The sequence below is a fragment of the Vigna unguiculata genome, chromosome 3 (assembly GCF_037176805.1).
Source record: "Vigna unguiculata cultivar grain cowpea cultivar isolate G323 ecotype 2 chromosome 3, ASM3717680v1, whole genome shotgun sequence".
NCBI classification, from domain to species: Eukaryota; Viridiplantae; Streptophyta; class Magnoliopsida; order Fabales; family Fabaceae; genus Vigna; species Vigna unguiculata.
The window spans coordinates 65,332,294-65,348,421 of record NC_140794.1 but is presented as its reverse complement, the minus strand read 5'-3'; the positions used below and the strand labels follow the sequence as shown (position 1 = coordinate 65,348,421).

The 16,128-nt window shown below is 31.2% G+C and overlaps 2 protein-coding genes across 2 annotated transcripts; one reads left to right on the top strand and one right to left on the bottom strand.

Annotated features, from left to right (window-relative positions):
- The first annotated feature begins 7,608 nt into the window (after positions 1-7,608).
- On the top strand, positions 7,609-9,454 carry LOC114179507 (threonine synthase, chloroplastic-like). Its single transcript, XM_028065865.2, has one exon. The coding sequence runs from the start codon at positions 7,732-7,734 to the stop codon at positions 9,310-9,312; it is 1,581 nt and encodes a 526-aa protein (XP_027921666.2). The 5' UTR covers positions 7,609-7,731; the 3' UTR covers positions 9,313-9,454.
- An 859-nt stretch (positions 9,455-10,313) lies between these two features.
- VIP3 (Transducin/WD40 repeat-like superfamily protein) lies at positions 10,314-13,379 on the bottom strand. Its single transcript, XM_028066487.2, has 2 exons — positions 12,952-13,379; positions 10,314-11,062 (listed from the first exon to the last, which is right to left on the bottom strand). The coding sequence occupies exons 1-2, from the start codon at positions 13,288-13,290 to the stop codon at positions 10,436-10,438; spliced, it is 966 nt and encodes a 321-aa protein (XP_027922288.1). The 5' UTR covers positions 13,291-13,379; the 3' UTR covers positions 10,314-10,435.
- Between the last annotated feature and the right edge of the window lie 2,749 nt (positions 13,380-16,128).

Sequence of the window (16,128 nt, the reverse complement as noted above, 5' to 3'; positions counted from 1 at the left end):
TCGGGAAAATAATATCATCTCTTAAAATATAAGGTAATAAAACAAATATTTATTTTTTTATTGTGTTACAAAATTAAAATACGCACATGTTTGATTACAGTAAATCAGAAATGCAATCGAGCATTTCAGAGTAAGTTCTTTTCTTTAATATAATTACAAAATTCAAACGTTTTGAAATTTTGTTTTAAAAGTTGAACTTAATTTTATTCAAATTAAAAAACATTCGATAATAAAAGGTTAGTGATAATAAATTGAAACAATTGATCTCTGTTAGTCACATAGTTCAGAATTAAAATAAAAGTATGAGTTATGACATCTTATAATAAAGATATTAAGTAAAGGTGTTTCCAATAATGAAACCATAAAAAATAGTATTTAATAACGAATACGAAATGGTGGATTTTTTTTTCTTAATCTCGTCTTAAAGCACACATTTGATTTTATTTACAAATCTATCATCGATCATCTTATCTGTAAAAAATAATTTCCTGGAACCGTTGTTTTTTTTTTCATTTTTCTTTAAAATTCAATGAATGGAGTATCTGTGTTCACGCATATAATTTAATGATAAGTGTTGAAAATTATTATCAATTTTTTTAGTTGTACAAAATAGTTGATAAAGTATATATTCAATGGTTGTTATTTGCACAAAAAAAACTAATCCTAAATTATTTTGTGGGAAGATTCTTAATCAAATACATACATATATACACATGTATCTTTTATCACTAGTTATGAATTCATACACCCTGTCAAACTTATTCATTTTACATTTTAAATATTGTATATCTGTTTTTTTTTAGTTACAATGAACATGTCTATTGACTTTTCAAATTGGATGGAGAGGAAAACACATTCATCTTTAAATTGTGTTTTTAACAAATAAGACCCCCTTTTCAAATACTTAAATTTATATTTTTGCAAAATGTTGAAAATAGTTTAAATGTGAATCAAAATTTTATATTAGATAAAATATATAAAATTAAACACTATGTAAAAATAAAAATAATAATATTAAAATTTTAAAAGTAAAATTGATGTGAAATATTTTATATATAAACCACGATCTTTTTTCATGACTATAAATCATCCGATAAAATATACCCGAAGAAAATTGTGCTTTCAGCTTCGTAAATATTAACGTGTGCCATGGATAAGTACAACTTGTTTTTTCTGTGTATGGGTGAAGCAAGATAAGATAATTGTTATCATTTTAAATTTTAATAATTATAAGACATGTAACTCACTTTAATACGTCTTCTAAAAGCTTTGGCTAATCATCATCATCTAAATAAAGTAAAGCGTAATCATCCAATCTTTTGGTATATGTAAAGTTGTAACCGCCATACATGAAAATATTTATTATAATAACTTTTGAAAAAAAAATGTTACGTCATAATTTAATACATATAACTGTAATTTTGTATTCTTTAAAGAAAAAATTGGAAATTGATATTTTGTAACAGAAAAAAAAAAAGGCATTTAGAATACAGGCATATTTTTTATTTGAAATTTTGGTGAGACAGAGATTATTTGTGGAGAAACCAATGAAACATTGTGGTACGGTTGGCTGGCACCAAAATATTTTAATAGAGACATTAGGGTGGGTATAGATGTACTCTTACGTAATACGTGTGACATGGAAATCACGTTGAAACCCAGAATGTTCAAACTAAAGTAGTTAGGGTTTGTTTGGAGTTTAATTGCAACATTCAAACTAACTAACTTTCACCTTTTATCAAATATTATATTATATTGCCTCCGTCTTAAACAACACTGGACAACGGTAATCCTACTTCACAAAAATTATCATCTCACTAACTAAATAAAAAAGTTTTTATTTATCATGTTGTCTAGAATTCAAATATCACTCTATATTCACTTTTTTTTTTTTTACTCATGACCAATGTGATAACTTTGTGATAGAAAGAGTTAAAATAACTTGAGGAATAAAATAATATTTTAGAAAAATTAAGTAACTAAATTGAATATACACGTTAAAGAACTTTTGTTTTATTTATTGAAGATTAATTTTCAACTTAAACTAACATTGATAAATGAATTACATCTCAAAATATCCCCTTCTCTTATTTTCTACCGGTGAGATTGGTGTTGAGGATAAATATCATCAAATGTTTAGGTAATAGTGAAAAAAAAAATGAAAATCAAATGTTGTGGAAAAACACTTAGTAACAACAATGTAATATAATGTTGAAAAGGTTTGAAAAAAATGATAATGATATTTTGACTCACTTTTAATCTACTATTTCAATCACCTTTATTTTATCACATCACATCATTAAAAAAATCAAAATAAGAAATTGAATGGTGATTTGAACTGTGGGTTAAAAGTGTGTCATAATATCATTATTGAGAAACAGTGACGGATCTTGACCATAAAATTTGGAGGGTCAAAGTAATATAATTATTTGATTATTAAATTAGATCATTAGTATAATGTTTAAAAAAAATAACTCTTCTAACTGAACAATTTGACATTAGATTGCATCATTAGTACAATACTTCAAAATATGCGAAAAAATAAAACTATCTTGTTTTATCTTCACCAATAACTTTTCTTCTATCACTTTTAAAGAATGAATATATTGTTTTATTCATCATCAATATACTTAAAAAATAATTTTTCATAATGTAATAAAAAATTGAGATACATAATTATTAAAAGGAAAATATATTATAGTCAAGTGATAAAAATCGGTTTGAAAAAACACATAATACATTATTTTTTTCTTCTATATTCATAGAAAATAAATATACAAAGGATAATGAAATAAAAAATAATGTTAATAACTATTAAAGTGATAGTTCATTATCAAGTGAAACAAGAAAGTTACTTTTTTTTAAGAAAGAAAGAGAACAAATGATAAATGAGAACAAAAAGTAATTAATTTGTGTCTGACTTCTTTTTTTTTTTCAAAAACAAAAACAAAACATATGAGATGGAAAGATAAATACAAGTTTGTGAAAAATTAAAAGGACAGTGAATAAAGAAAAATAAAATAAAAAATATCTTAATAAATATTTGTTTTAATTACTCGTTTAGCTTTTGTTTCAAATATGTAAGTTGGTCCTTTAGTTGTTTTAGTCTCAATTTAGTTCCAATTTTTTTACTCATAATTTGACATTTTTTTATAAAAGTAAAAACAAAAAATAATTAAAGCTAAATATGTGTACTATTTATTATATTCGATTTTATATTTTATCATTTATTAACATTAAATGTTATGCTTTATAAATAAATAAAACAACAATTTAATTTTTATCATTTTTTAAATATATTACTTATAAATTAAAAAAAAAATACATAATTAAAAAAAAAATCATATATATAATTAAAAAAAATCAAAAATATTTTGAGAGGTCACGACCCCTCCAGCTCCTTGTATAATCCGTCATTGTCTTGGAAGAATAATAACATCGACACCACGTATTAACATGCACAATTATTATTGTATACATTCATATTGTGAGAGATCATTTAATGTCCTATATTTACTGAAAAAAATAATTTATTTTATTATCGAAGATGGGTAGTTAAAAAATATTGAAGGTAAAGGTCTACGATCGAATGATTGTTAGCGTTTGATCGTTATTGTTTTGTTAAAACAATCTAAATAATACAGAGTTGATGAGAAAATTAACCAAAACTTAAAAAAATTTATGTTTCTAAATACAAATTTAAATAAATACATATTTAAATGAATACGAACTTAAATACAGTAGAATAATCTGTAACATGCTTACAAATAAGAAAAACTATATATTTTTAAGGCCACAATATATTTATTATCATTTGTATTTCATTTTTCTTAGGAACGCAAGGTTCAAAAAATCTTTAGAGGCAGCAAATCTATAGCTGTCAAAGGAGGGATTAGTTTATCCAACTATAAACTCTACTAAAGTTTTTTTTTTTTAATTTTATAAGTATTATGAAAGGAAAATAATAATTTTCTTTTACAAATTTTATCAAGCTACCTATTTAGATAAAAAAAAGGTATTATTTATTACTTCATTTTAGTTAAAAAATAAAAAATTAATTAATTTTAATTCTATTTATCGAAATTTTGTTAAATTTATCAAAAAATTATTTTTCATTATGAAAATAGAAAATAAGAAACATCAGTACACAAATTAGTTTATAACGCATAAGCTACGTTAGGAATGTATGAGCTAATTGTACGGGTTTTTTCTTCTTCAAAAGATATTTATGGAGGTTTATCTGAATAAAATATAAAAAATAAAATTACATTTTAAGTTTCTTTTTACAAAGAGGTTAAATATGTGTTGGCATTTTTTTCGGAGATAAAAATTATAGGTGTATTCAAATGAGATTTCAAAATGATTTTTTATCAAAAAATATTAGGATATCAAATCAATGTTTCTTGTATATTTTTTATGATATTCAATCAAAGTTATCATGATTTTCTTAAAAAATTATAACATCAAGTGGTATTCGCTTGAACTTTTAAAACATTAAAAAATTATTCGATACTTAAAACCATACAAAAGTTAATAAATTGTTTTTTATCTGGATTTTGTTTTTTTTGTATAAAAACCATTTTTACAAACAAATATTATTAAACTGCATAAAAAGCTTATTTGGTCGTTATGATGAATTTTCTATTGAACCAGATCTTCGTGTTTAGAATTATCCAGTAATAAAGTTTACTGTTTTGAATCTATTGTTCAAATTCAATAACATGAACCAAATATTAATGAATGAAAGACTATTAAAAATAATAATGAATTATTTCAGCATTTTGTATACCGAAAGCTTAACCTTTTGTCAATTTAGATTAATCTAGGGATGACAATTAGTGTCTGGTTCGTCAGTCGGGTCCGTAGGCCTGTGAAAAAAACGCAAGACGGGTTAGAGTAGTGAGTCCGCAGGCCCGCAATGATCCTGTCCGCATAAGCCCGCAGTTTATGCGGACTGGTCTGCAAGTCCGCATAAAACTAAAAAGAAAAACTTGCACTTGTGTATATTAATTACTTGTTTTATGCACTCTTGCATTAACATTTCAAATTCTTGTATAACTGGAAAAAACAAGTATTATTTATTTTTTAATGTGCTAAAATTTAAAGAATACATCGTGTATGTCATAATATGAATATGATGAAAATATTGAATTATCAATTTACCATCTAATTCCCCAAAGTTTTTACTTAATTTTGTGAACTTCTTAAAGTTTATCAAATTTTAAACATTGAAAGTTTTATTATAAAAATAAAAAAAAATAAAAAAGCGGGCCAGCCCGCGGGCCCACAAGCCAATGAATCTATGGGACGGACCAATATTTACAGTTTACATAAAGTATGCGGAACTGGACAGGCCAACTCGTGTTGTGTGGGTCTTATGCGGACCGGACCGACCCGCATTACCACCTCTAGATTAATTTATGGTCATTTTTTTTGTCAATAACGATGTTGTAGCTTAAAATTAGATGTTATTTACACCTTGTATGATTTGCTAAAATTGGAACACATGTTACTTCTAAGAAATCCTGGGTGAGATTGTCACCTAAATTGAATAAAACTTTTTTTTCCAACTCATTTAAACAGTAAATATAGAAACTGCAAATGCTAAAACATAATTACAATTTTCTTAAATTCATAAATAAGCAAAATTGTGGATAAGAATTAAGATGTCAATATTGTGTAAGAGAATTTAGGAACTAAAACTATAAATGTTCGTACTAGTGACAAAAAAAGAAGGCTATTATAAAAAAGTTAATCGCAAAAAAAAAAAAAAGTTTGTATTTAGAATGTGTTTGGTTCAGTGTTAAATAATTGATTCAAATTAAATCAATTCTTCAACGCAGAAACAAAAATTATAAAAATTATTTGCTTCTTATTCAATTTATTAAACGTGAAATTTTTATTTTTTAATTAATTTTAAAAACCAAACACATAGTCTTTCTGTGTTATAGAAAATCGATTCTAATCACTTCTCCATCGAATTGACGCAGAATCAAACACAGAATCTTTTGGATTAGAACGAGAATTTCGCTACCTTTCATAACTACGAAAGAAAGCAATGGCAAATTGCAAATTGGTAACACTCTGAATTGGATCACATGGTTGGGTCTCCTTCAAAGTAACACCTTTCTTTTTCTTTTTCTTTTTTTTCCCTTATGCCCCATGTGTTTGATTAATTGCCTTAAGATTTATTGAGTTCCACTCACCTTCTTTTCATAACTTTTTTCTACAGTTGTCTAAATGATTTTTTCTTTTGTTTTTTTTAGTTGTAGAATATAATTTTTGGAATTCTAATCTAGTTGCAGTCAAGACTAACTTAACTCAAATATATTTGCTGACTGTTTTTGTCATTACTTTTTCTATAGATCTCCAATTGAGCTTATATTTGTTGCATTAGATTCTAGACTCTTCAATTTGAGTACTGTAACATATTTTTTGGAATTGTGTGCAATATGAAGTTTGATTTTAAAATTTGAGATAGTTACTTGGACAGAGACAATTTCAGCAACTCTTGCAAAATTGGTGCAAATAGCAAAGTTGGGAGCACACTCCCTTTTCATTTGATGTGTTATTGGGTTATACAACAAATGATCCAAATGAAATTGAGCTAAGGTCGGACAATACCTAAGCATGCTATTTACTCTCATTTTTTGTATAGCTCATTGTTTTATTGCTTTCACTCTCTTGTGTTCTGCTGTTTTTATTTTTCTCTGTAGTAAACTCAGTTTTAGCTATTGTTCCATAAGTGTGTTGTTATGCAAACTCCTTTTAAGTTCACTTTTAATTTCTGGTGTGCAATCTTAAGTTTTAGTTGCAAGGTTATAGCTTGTGTAGTTTATAAGTGTTATTTTGCATATTTTTATTTGAATTTTTTGTCACAGTTTTGCTGAATTTGAGCACCGGCTAAGCCATTCATTATGTTTTTATTGTTGTCCTTCATCTTTCTTATTAACTATGCAATGATTAATTTTTTAACTCTGCATAATTCATGACTTATTCTTTTTTTTTATCTATTCCTTTTTGTGTCCAGCTGAGAATGCATGTTTTTAATTTTCTTTGAGCTTATAAATTGTTTAAAGTGTTTAAAACTAGAAAACAAAATTTAAGGCTGAATTTATTTAAATTTTTAAAGATTAAAAATCACATAAAATATTAAATTAAAATTAAAATTAACATATTTTATAATATTAAATAAAGTCATTGAAATTATAATGGTGATAAAGAGTAAAGAAAAGAAATCTAAAAATACTTTTTTTACAAAAATAAAAATATATATTTATATTTCACAATTTTATTTTATAATTGATTGATATACTGTTGTATGATATTTTTATTTAATAGTTTATATAATTTTTAACCTTTTACGATTTTAAACCATCTCTTCTCTTATAATTTTTGTTGGAATTTTGTATATAAATCTTTGACACAGTCCAAAATCAATGGAGAAAGAATCCAAATTATATTATTTTAGAATTACTATTGACGATTAAGAGCCACTAAGAATTTTATAATCAATTATTAATTATTAATTATCCAACACAATTATAACGATTGAAAGCATAAATTTCACGTGGAAATGAAGGTGGTGGTGGAATAACATTCCCCATGAAACCACTTTTTTGCAAAAGAAGAAAATCAATAAAAAGAAGAACCATTCATATTTCATCACTCACTTCACTTCACTTAACTTCTTCACTTTCTCTTCTCTAAAAAATAAGGATAATAAGGAATATGATGTCGTCTTTGATGAACCCTTCCTTCTCCACTCTCCCAAATCATTCGATTTCAATCCCTAATAATAAAAACCGTTTCGCCTCCACGCTAGTGTCATGCACCTCCCCTACATTCAATCCCTCTTCCTCCGACGGCCTCAACAACACCAACAACCACTCCCCTCCGCCGCCAAACATCAAGCACGAGGCGCGCCGCCACCGCGACGCGCACAACTTTACGGCGAAGTATGTTCCCTTCAACGCGGGCTTTGATTCGACGGAGTCGTACTCGCTCGATGAAATCGTGTACCGCAGCCGCTCCGGGGGGCTCTTGGACGTGGAGCACGACATGGAGGCGCTGAAGAGATTCGACGGCGCTTACTGGCGGACGCTATTCGACTCGCGCGTGGGGAGGACGACGTGGCCGTACGGGTCCGGTGTGTGGAGCAAGAAGGAGTGGGTTCTACCGGAAATCGACCCCGACGACATCGTGAGCGCCTTCGAAGGCAACTCTAACCTCTTCTGGGCGGAAAGGTTCGGGAAAGAAAAGTGCGTCGGAATGAACGATTTGTGGGTGAAGCACTGCGGAATCAGCCACACCGGAAGCTTCAAGGATCTCGGCATGACGGTGCTCGTCAGCCAGGTCAACCGTCTACGCAAGATGAACAGACCGGTGGTCGGCGTGGGCTGCGCCTCCACCGGCGACACCTCGGCCGCGCTCTCGGCGTACTGCGCGATGGCGGGAATCCCCTCCATCGTGTTCCTCCCGGCGAACAAAATCTCGACCGCGCAGCTAATCCAGCCGGTGTCCAACGGCGCTCTGGTGCTGAGCATTGACACCGATTTCGACGGGTGCATGAAGCTGATTCGTGAGATAACCGCGGAGTTGCCGATTTATTTGGCGAATTCGCTGAACAGTCTGCGGCTGGAGGGGCAGAAAACTGCGGCGATTGAGATTCTGCAGCAGTTCAACTGGGAGGTTCCGGATTGGGTGGTTGTTCCCGGGGGCAATCTGGGAAACATTTATGCGTTCTACAAGGGATTCAAGATGTGCAAGGATTTGGGGCTTGTGGAGAAGATTCCGAGGCTTGTGTGTGCTCAGGCTGCGAATGCGAACCCTTTGTATTTGTACTACAAGAATGGGTGGAAAGACTACAAGGCTGTGAAGGCCAAAACTACTTTTGCTTCTGCGATTCAGATTGGTGACCCTGTTTCTATCGACAGGGCGGTCCATGCTCTGAGGAACTCGGAGGGGATTGTGGAGGAGGCGACGGAGGAGGAGCTCATGGATTCCGCGCAGCAGGCTGATACCACTGGCATGTTTACATGTCCGCACACTGGGGTGGCTCTCAGGGCTCTCATCAAGCTCAGGAATAAAGGGGTTATTGGAGCCCGGGAGAGGGTTGTGGTGGTAAGCACTGCGCATGGCTTGAAGTTTGTGCAGAGTAAGATTGATTATCACTCTGGGGCCATTCCTGGAATGGGGCGTTTTGCCAACCCTCCCGTTTCCGTAAAGGCCGATTTTGGCTCTGTCATGGATAAGCTCAAGGACTTCTTGCGTGATAAATCCCCCATCTCTTCACCCACCCAAGTAAGTTAAGCTTTCTTGCGACTTTCTCTGCTTAAGCTCTTTTAACATCTTTCTTTTCTTCACTTTTGATCGTTTTTGATAGCAGCTTAGTTAGAGTTGTAAATTTTGTACCATCATATGAATATCAATGGATAGTTTCTACTTTATTTTTTTTTTCTTGTCTTTTGTATTTTGCCAGTAACAATATCCCGCTGAAAAGCCTAATTCCTTTCCCTCTTTAGTCCACACACGCCTCATCCCACGGCAATACTAATATTGGTATCTTATCATTTGCAAAAGAAAAAAAAAAAACTTAATTATTTTACCGTCAAACACGATTACGTCCTTAATAATACATTTGACTAAAAAACGAAAATGAGAGGTCGCGGAAGATTTCATGTTTGGGCTTTTTCTGGCTACCAACTAATCATTTAAATTTTTACGTTTGAATTTAGACTAGTTTTCAAAAGTTATTTTTATAAAAAATGGTGATTATCCGTGACCAAATTGTATGATTACGCAAACAACGTACAACTTCTCTTCGTGTCTACCAGGTGGAGATTTGAACCCATACGGCTTTATAACCACTACCAAACCAAATAAGCATTGCTCCTCCAACATACTTGTACCAATGAATAAGTAACATTTAAATAATCTGCTCCTGGCTCACAATTTTGCGGTCACTGAGCGTATAAATTGGTCAAAAAAGAGAAGGAAAACCACGTAACTTGTTAGAATGAATTTCTTTAACTTTCCCACTTCCGATCCCTGAATTCAGACAAAATATACGGTGTAACGTTAATGCATAATCTTCCAAGTCAATCTTATAGATGCAAGTTTTGGTTTCGTCTAGAAAAAAATGAATTTTATTTTATTGTCACGAGAAATTAATCTTTAACTTCAAAAACAACCTAATATCCTTTTTTTCGTCTAGGAATATAGTTTAACTAAAATAAAAAGTAATATCTTGGACCACATGTATTTTTGCTTGTTATCCAAAGCAATAAAAATTAAGACGGGAAACAAAAAGATGAATAAAGGATAGAGCATGTAGAACCATGCATTTCCTTGAATTGAAAATGAAGTTGTCGAGAAAGCAATAACGAGATGATAAGCTTCCAGAAAGAGTACAAATAGAGGGCGAATGTCAAAATCAGGAATAATCATAGAGTGATATGCTCTTGTCATCAGAGACACTAGCAAGACGACCACCTCGCGCATCAGTCCCTCCAGGTGGTCTAAAAGCCACACCCCATACCTGGTCTGTATGGTTGCTCATTGTCTGGACCGATGCCCTCATGCTAAGATCCCACAGCCTTACAGATCTATCACTTGAACCTGAGGCAATGGCCGCCCCATCTGGGCTCACATCCACACACAATACCCAACTAGCGTGACCTGACATCGTCCCAACTAAAGCTTTCCCCTCAGCATCATACATGTGAATGTTACCGTCGTCCGAAGCTGTAAACAATACCCTTGGATCATAAGGAGAATATACAAGAGACCGCACAGCCATGAAGTGACCTTCAAGGTGATGTAAAAATTTGGCACGTGGAACATCAAAAACAGAAATGGTGCCATCCATTGAACCACAAGCAAGTCGTTTCCCATCAGGACTCCATGCAACTGAGAGCACAAATTTCTTGCTCCCACTCTTGTCTGTGGGCTTCGGTCCTTCTGGACGGGGAATTGATAAGGTGGCAACAAGTTCCCATGTTGAAGTGTCCCAAAGCTTCACTGATGCACTACCCCCACCAGCAACTGCTAGAATGGAACCCTGAACATACCAAACTATGGATCATTAAATAACTATTCTTTCGTTAAAGGATAAATTTTAAGACTTGGGATGACATGCCCATTTTTGTTAGTAACATATCACTAGGCAATGGATGATTTCTGCTTTATTGCAGATTCCAAATTCATGGTGGAATGATTACAATTTTCATGGAAGGGGAAAGGTACACACCACAGTGAATCAACAGAACAAGGCACAGATAATCTTAGTAGCTTGAAGCGTATAAATTGGGGAGTTGAACAAGTTCCTTCATGCAATACTGACTATTTGGGGATTGAGATTTCATGCTCATAATATACACTCTTCAAGAATGTTGACCAAAAACTGATCCTGGAGTTTTTCACCTCATTTTAACTTTAACAGCTAACAAATGACGTCAGGCATACGGTATCCTTCGAAAAAACATTTACCGTGACTGCAGAATCAAACATATGCAAACTCCAAAATAGTGAACATCCTCCATATGACAAGAAAAAAAAAAAACTTTGTAACATTGAACATGGTAGTAGTCTTAAACAAAAAAAAAAAGGCAAGAGAGCTGAAGATAAAATTATATATTACTACAGACAACTGCAGTTGGTACAATTATAAGTTAACAAATAAAATCATGTCAAGTAGAAATTAAGTATGCAAAAATAGCCAATGCACCAGTGCCAACTAAAATAATACAAGAGGCCATTTCTACACGTCTGGAACAATCGGGAAACCTAGCTATCATGGTAGTTGAATCCAGATACAAATGATGTATCGGAGAGGCTACCTTTTTTAATTAGAACCCGTTTTGTATAGTGAATTACAAAACTCGTGAACATTAAAAAAAATAACATACACTTGACTATAACACATACACATGCAAATATGAAATTAATAACAGCACACAATGAAAAATAATGGCTGTACGTGCATTTATACTCCCAATTTGAACAACACAACCTCCACAAAAACTGTTCCAGCTATTCCTACCACAAGGGTAGAGAATTTTAAAGTATTATACTATATGAATCGTGTATCATATGATACTGATGGCAGGTATGACAAGAAAGGGAGAAAAGACAACAGAGCCAAAAACCCATTTGAAATAAAACCAATATAACATGTAGAGTTTTCTATTATTAATGTACCAAGAAAAATTAATGAAACATGCATTCACACAAGGGAAGTTTGTATCTGTTTTGGGCTCATTCCCACAAAATATATTAAAAAGTGGCAGGGTAGGATGGAAACCTTCTCTCCAAAAAACTGTCGTTTTCAGTATACATCTCTTTGAACTAGATAGCTCTTATGCAAGACAAATTAACATAACAAAAGCAATTTCCACTTGTTTTAGATTTCGCACTAAATAGCTCTTGTGCAAGAAACACTAATAAACACGGGCAGTTTCTACTTGTTTTAGACCATAAGTCCATTCCAACAATATTTTAAAAGGTAGCTGAGAAGGAGATAAAACCCTGCAGAAAACTAGATTCATTTGCATAACAAAATCTGGATTAAGAAACAGTCCACCACTTTTTATCATAAGTTTCAACAATCATCAGTAACATGTATAAGTCTAACATCTAGAATGTAAATAATAATTCGAGCCCTGATACTAACATACAGATTTTTCTTACTTAGGGTTCACGAAGCACGTGCAATCAGAATTAAACCAATGATTAATCACAAATGTTCCCAGTTCTCCAATAAACTTTAACCTCAAAACTAATTAAGAGTTTCATAAAAGACAAGACAGCATAACCTTTTTCACACACAATAACTTCCCTTTTCGGTTGATGAATTTTCAGTTATCCAGTGTATTAGGTTAAGGGAAACGAAAAAGCCACGAGCTAGTTTGAGACAATTGCATAGGGTAAAGAGAGTTAAAAAGGCTATACCTTAGGATCGAAGCGCATTTGCCAGACTTCGGAGGGAGGGGCCTCGAGAGTGGCGACGGTGGCATTGGAATCGACATCGAAGACTCGGACGAAGCTGTCGAGGGAAGATGAGGCGGCGAGGGAGCCTAGAGGGTGGGCGGCGACGGAGGCGACGCCAAGGCAGTGGCCGGTGTTGGTGCGGTCAAGAAGGAGGTCGTCGGAGCGCCAGAGCCGGACGGTCTCGTCGAGGGAACCGGTTAGGAGGAGCGGTGGGCGGTTGGCGGTTGCGGGTACCCATGTGACCGCCCACACGGAATCATCGTGCGCGTTCTCCACCGATTTGATTCCACCCAGCTTCATCCTTATTTTCTTCGAAACTCAATTCAACTAAATTCTACTCTCTACTCTGTTACTCTCTGTTAAGCCTGTGCTTTGCTCTTTTCTCACTTCACTTCTGCTATGGACTTTTCTTCAACTCTGGTTGACTCTCGTGGGCCTTCGCTCGTAGGTCCTAGGCCCAATTTCATTACTTCATTGGTTACTGCTTAATAGGACTAACATACATTAGTACAACACTTCTTATTCGATAAATTAAAATAAGAATTAAATATATTTTTTTCTCTCGATTTTAAGTAAAAATTAAAATTATTATCTCTTTATAATTTTTGTCTAATTTAGTTCTCAATTTTAGAAATTTAAAAATGTATAAATTTAGTCATTATAACCAAACTTTGTTAAGTTTAATTAACGTTTCTAACACGTTTCTTAATTAATATTAAAATGAAAACTATATCAAATGGTATAAATAACTTAATGAGATGCGTTTAAAACATTAAATAAAATTAAACAAAATTTAATTAAAAAAACTAAATTTACACATTTCTAAAGTTGGAGACTAAATTAAAATAAAGTTTCAAAAGTAAACTAATTCTAATTTTGAATGAAAATTACTTGATGAAAAATATATTTAACCCTTAAAATAATTCATTTTAGAAATAAAATTGAACAAAATGAATTATTTTAAATAAATTTAACTTAAACACACAAAAAAAGTTGGAGAAATAGTATCCATACATTGTTTTCACAGTTATTAATATTATCTTAACCATTTATTTTCTCATTTACTAAATAACAATAAATTTTGTTTTCGGACAAAAATATTATACCCTAGTTGGGTTTTGGTCTGGTTACATTTAGTATTCATATGAATTTAATATTCATATCGAACAAATTCGTATCACTAGATATGCACGTATAAAATTTATTAACGGATAGAAAATGGATATAGAAAATGCATATCTATAAATAACATATACGAATATTTTCTATATCTACTTGTTAATAAAATGGGTACGGATATTATAATATTTGTACCTGTAGATACCCGTACTCGTTATACTTTAATTTAAATTTAAAAAAGTTATTAAAACATTAACACATTAATTTTGAATGAGTTATTTATTTGTAAATTGTCATTCAACATTATTTAAATGGGTCATTTATACTTTGATTGAAATTTTAAATGTTATGTATTGTATTTTTATTTGAATTTATGGTTAAAATTTGTTATTAAATATTAAAAAAAATTATAAATACCCGCAAGTACCCGTATATATTAAAAAAAATATGTAGATACCTGTGTATCTATGAATATGGATACGAAATAGATATTTATTTAACATATATATTACGGAAGAGCTACTACTCATATCCTATCGTCCGATTGACATCTATAATTCATATTCACAATTGTCCGATTATATGTTATTGGCTTTAGAATATATAAGTTTACTTGTTTGCTAGATAATAGTTGACAATTAAAGTTAATTGTTTAGTTTTATCGGAATGGCTAAGCTATATTTTAAATTTAATTATTAATTCGTAATTCATTTTACCTTCTATATTTATTTTTGGTTAATTCAATTTTAATACTTTTTACAGGAAACATATATGCTAAATTGGATTTACCGTTAGAAAATGATTGCGTTTCAGTCCACAAAATAAGGTTTAATCAAAAAGTTGGCTTTTATATATATTTTTTAACTCAGTTGAATCCCTATATGTTTATTATACGACAAATATGATATATTTTTTTGTTAAACAAATCAAAATGTTACGACTCGGTTTATGTGTTTATTTTTAATGACGCAGTAAACAAAAATAATGTATTTGAAATTGTATCATCAGATAATAAGTTTCTGAGGAAAAAAAAAAAGATTTAGACTTTACATCAGATAATGTATTATCTTTAAATGATGTTAATACTATCACAATCTTTATATCATTCATATAAATTAAATAAAAAATCTGATTTAGAAAAAAATATAAAATATGGATCAAAACTGTAAAATAAATTTTTAGTGGATAAGATCACAACAAAACTGAAATAGATCGGGAAAAGCAGTGATAAGGTTCATTAATCATCCGATGTAAAGTACTTATCAATGTTGCAATAAAATCATTGTTTAATCCGACGTTCCAAACTGGTCGTACTTTAATCTTATGATATGAAGAAGCTCACTAACATCCCCCGGTAACAAAATAGTTCTTAATATCTACACCACAATCCACTACGGACAACAAACATAATTGCAACAAACCTTATAATATCATCTTCTACCAATGCATAATATAACACTTTTAGCAATAAAGTCAAGAAGGAAAAAGTCCTTAATGGAAAGACATATAGACATGGAACAATTTAAAGAACTCAAAACATAAATAAAGTACACAAGACGAGGTTTTAAGAAACATCCCAAAACTAAACCGACACAACCAAACTAAAAAAGAAAAAAAAATACGAATGTTTGATGTTCAACTTATGTGGAAGGAACGCTCATCTAATTCAAAAACAAGGAATCTTTCAAGTGTCCTAGTTCAGCTTATGGTTCAAAGAAGATGAGAGAGTTGAAACGGTTTTGGATAAATAAAAAAAAGAGTATAAAACTAAGTAAAAACGTGGAAGAATATTCTAAATAAAGTGAAAACAAGTGAACTGATCTAAAATCTTTTACCAAAGCTGGACCCAAAACTTTAAAACAACAAAAATGAAGTTTAAATCTTTTTTTTTTTCTAACCTAACAATTTCTTAATTAAATTGAGTTCTTTATCATTTCAATATTTTATATAAAATTTACTAACAATATGTTGATTTTAATATCAGTAAATTATTTCAATTCATATAAATATATTCATTAA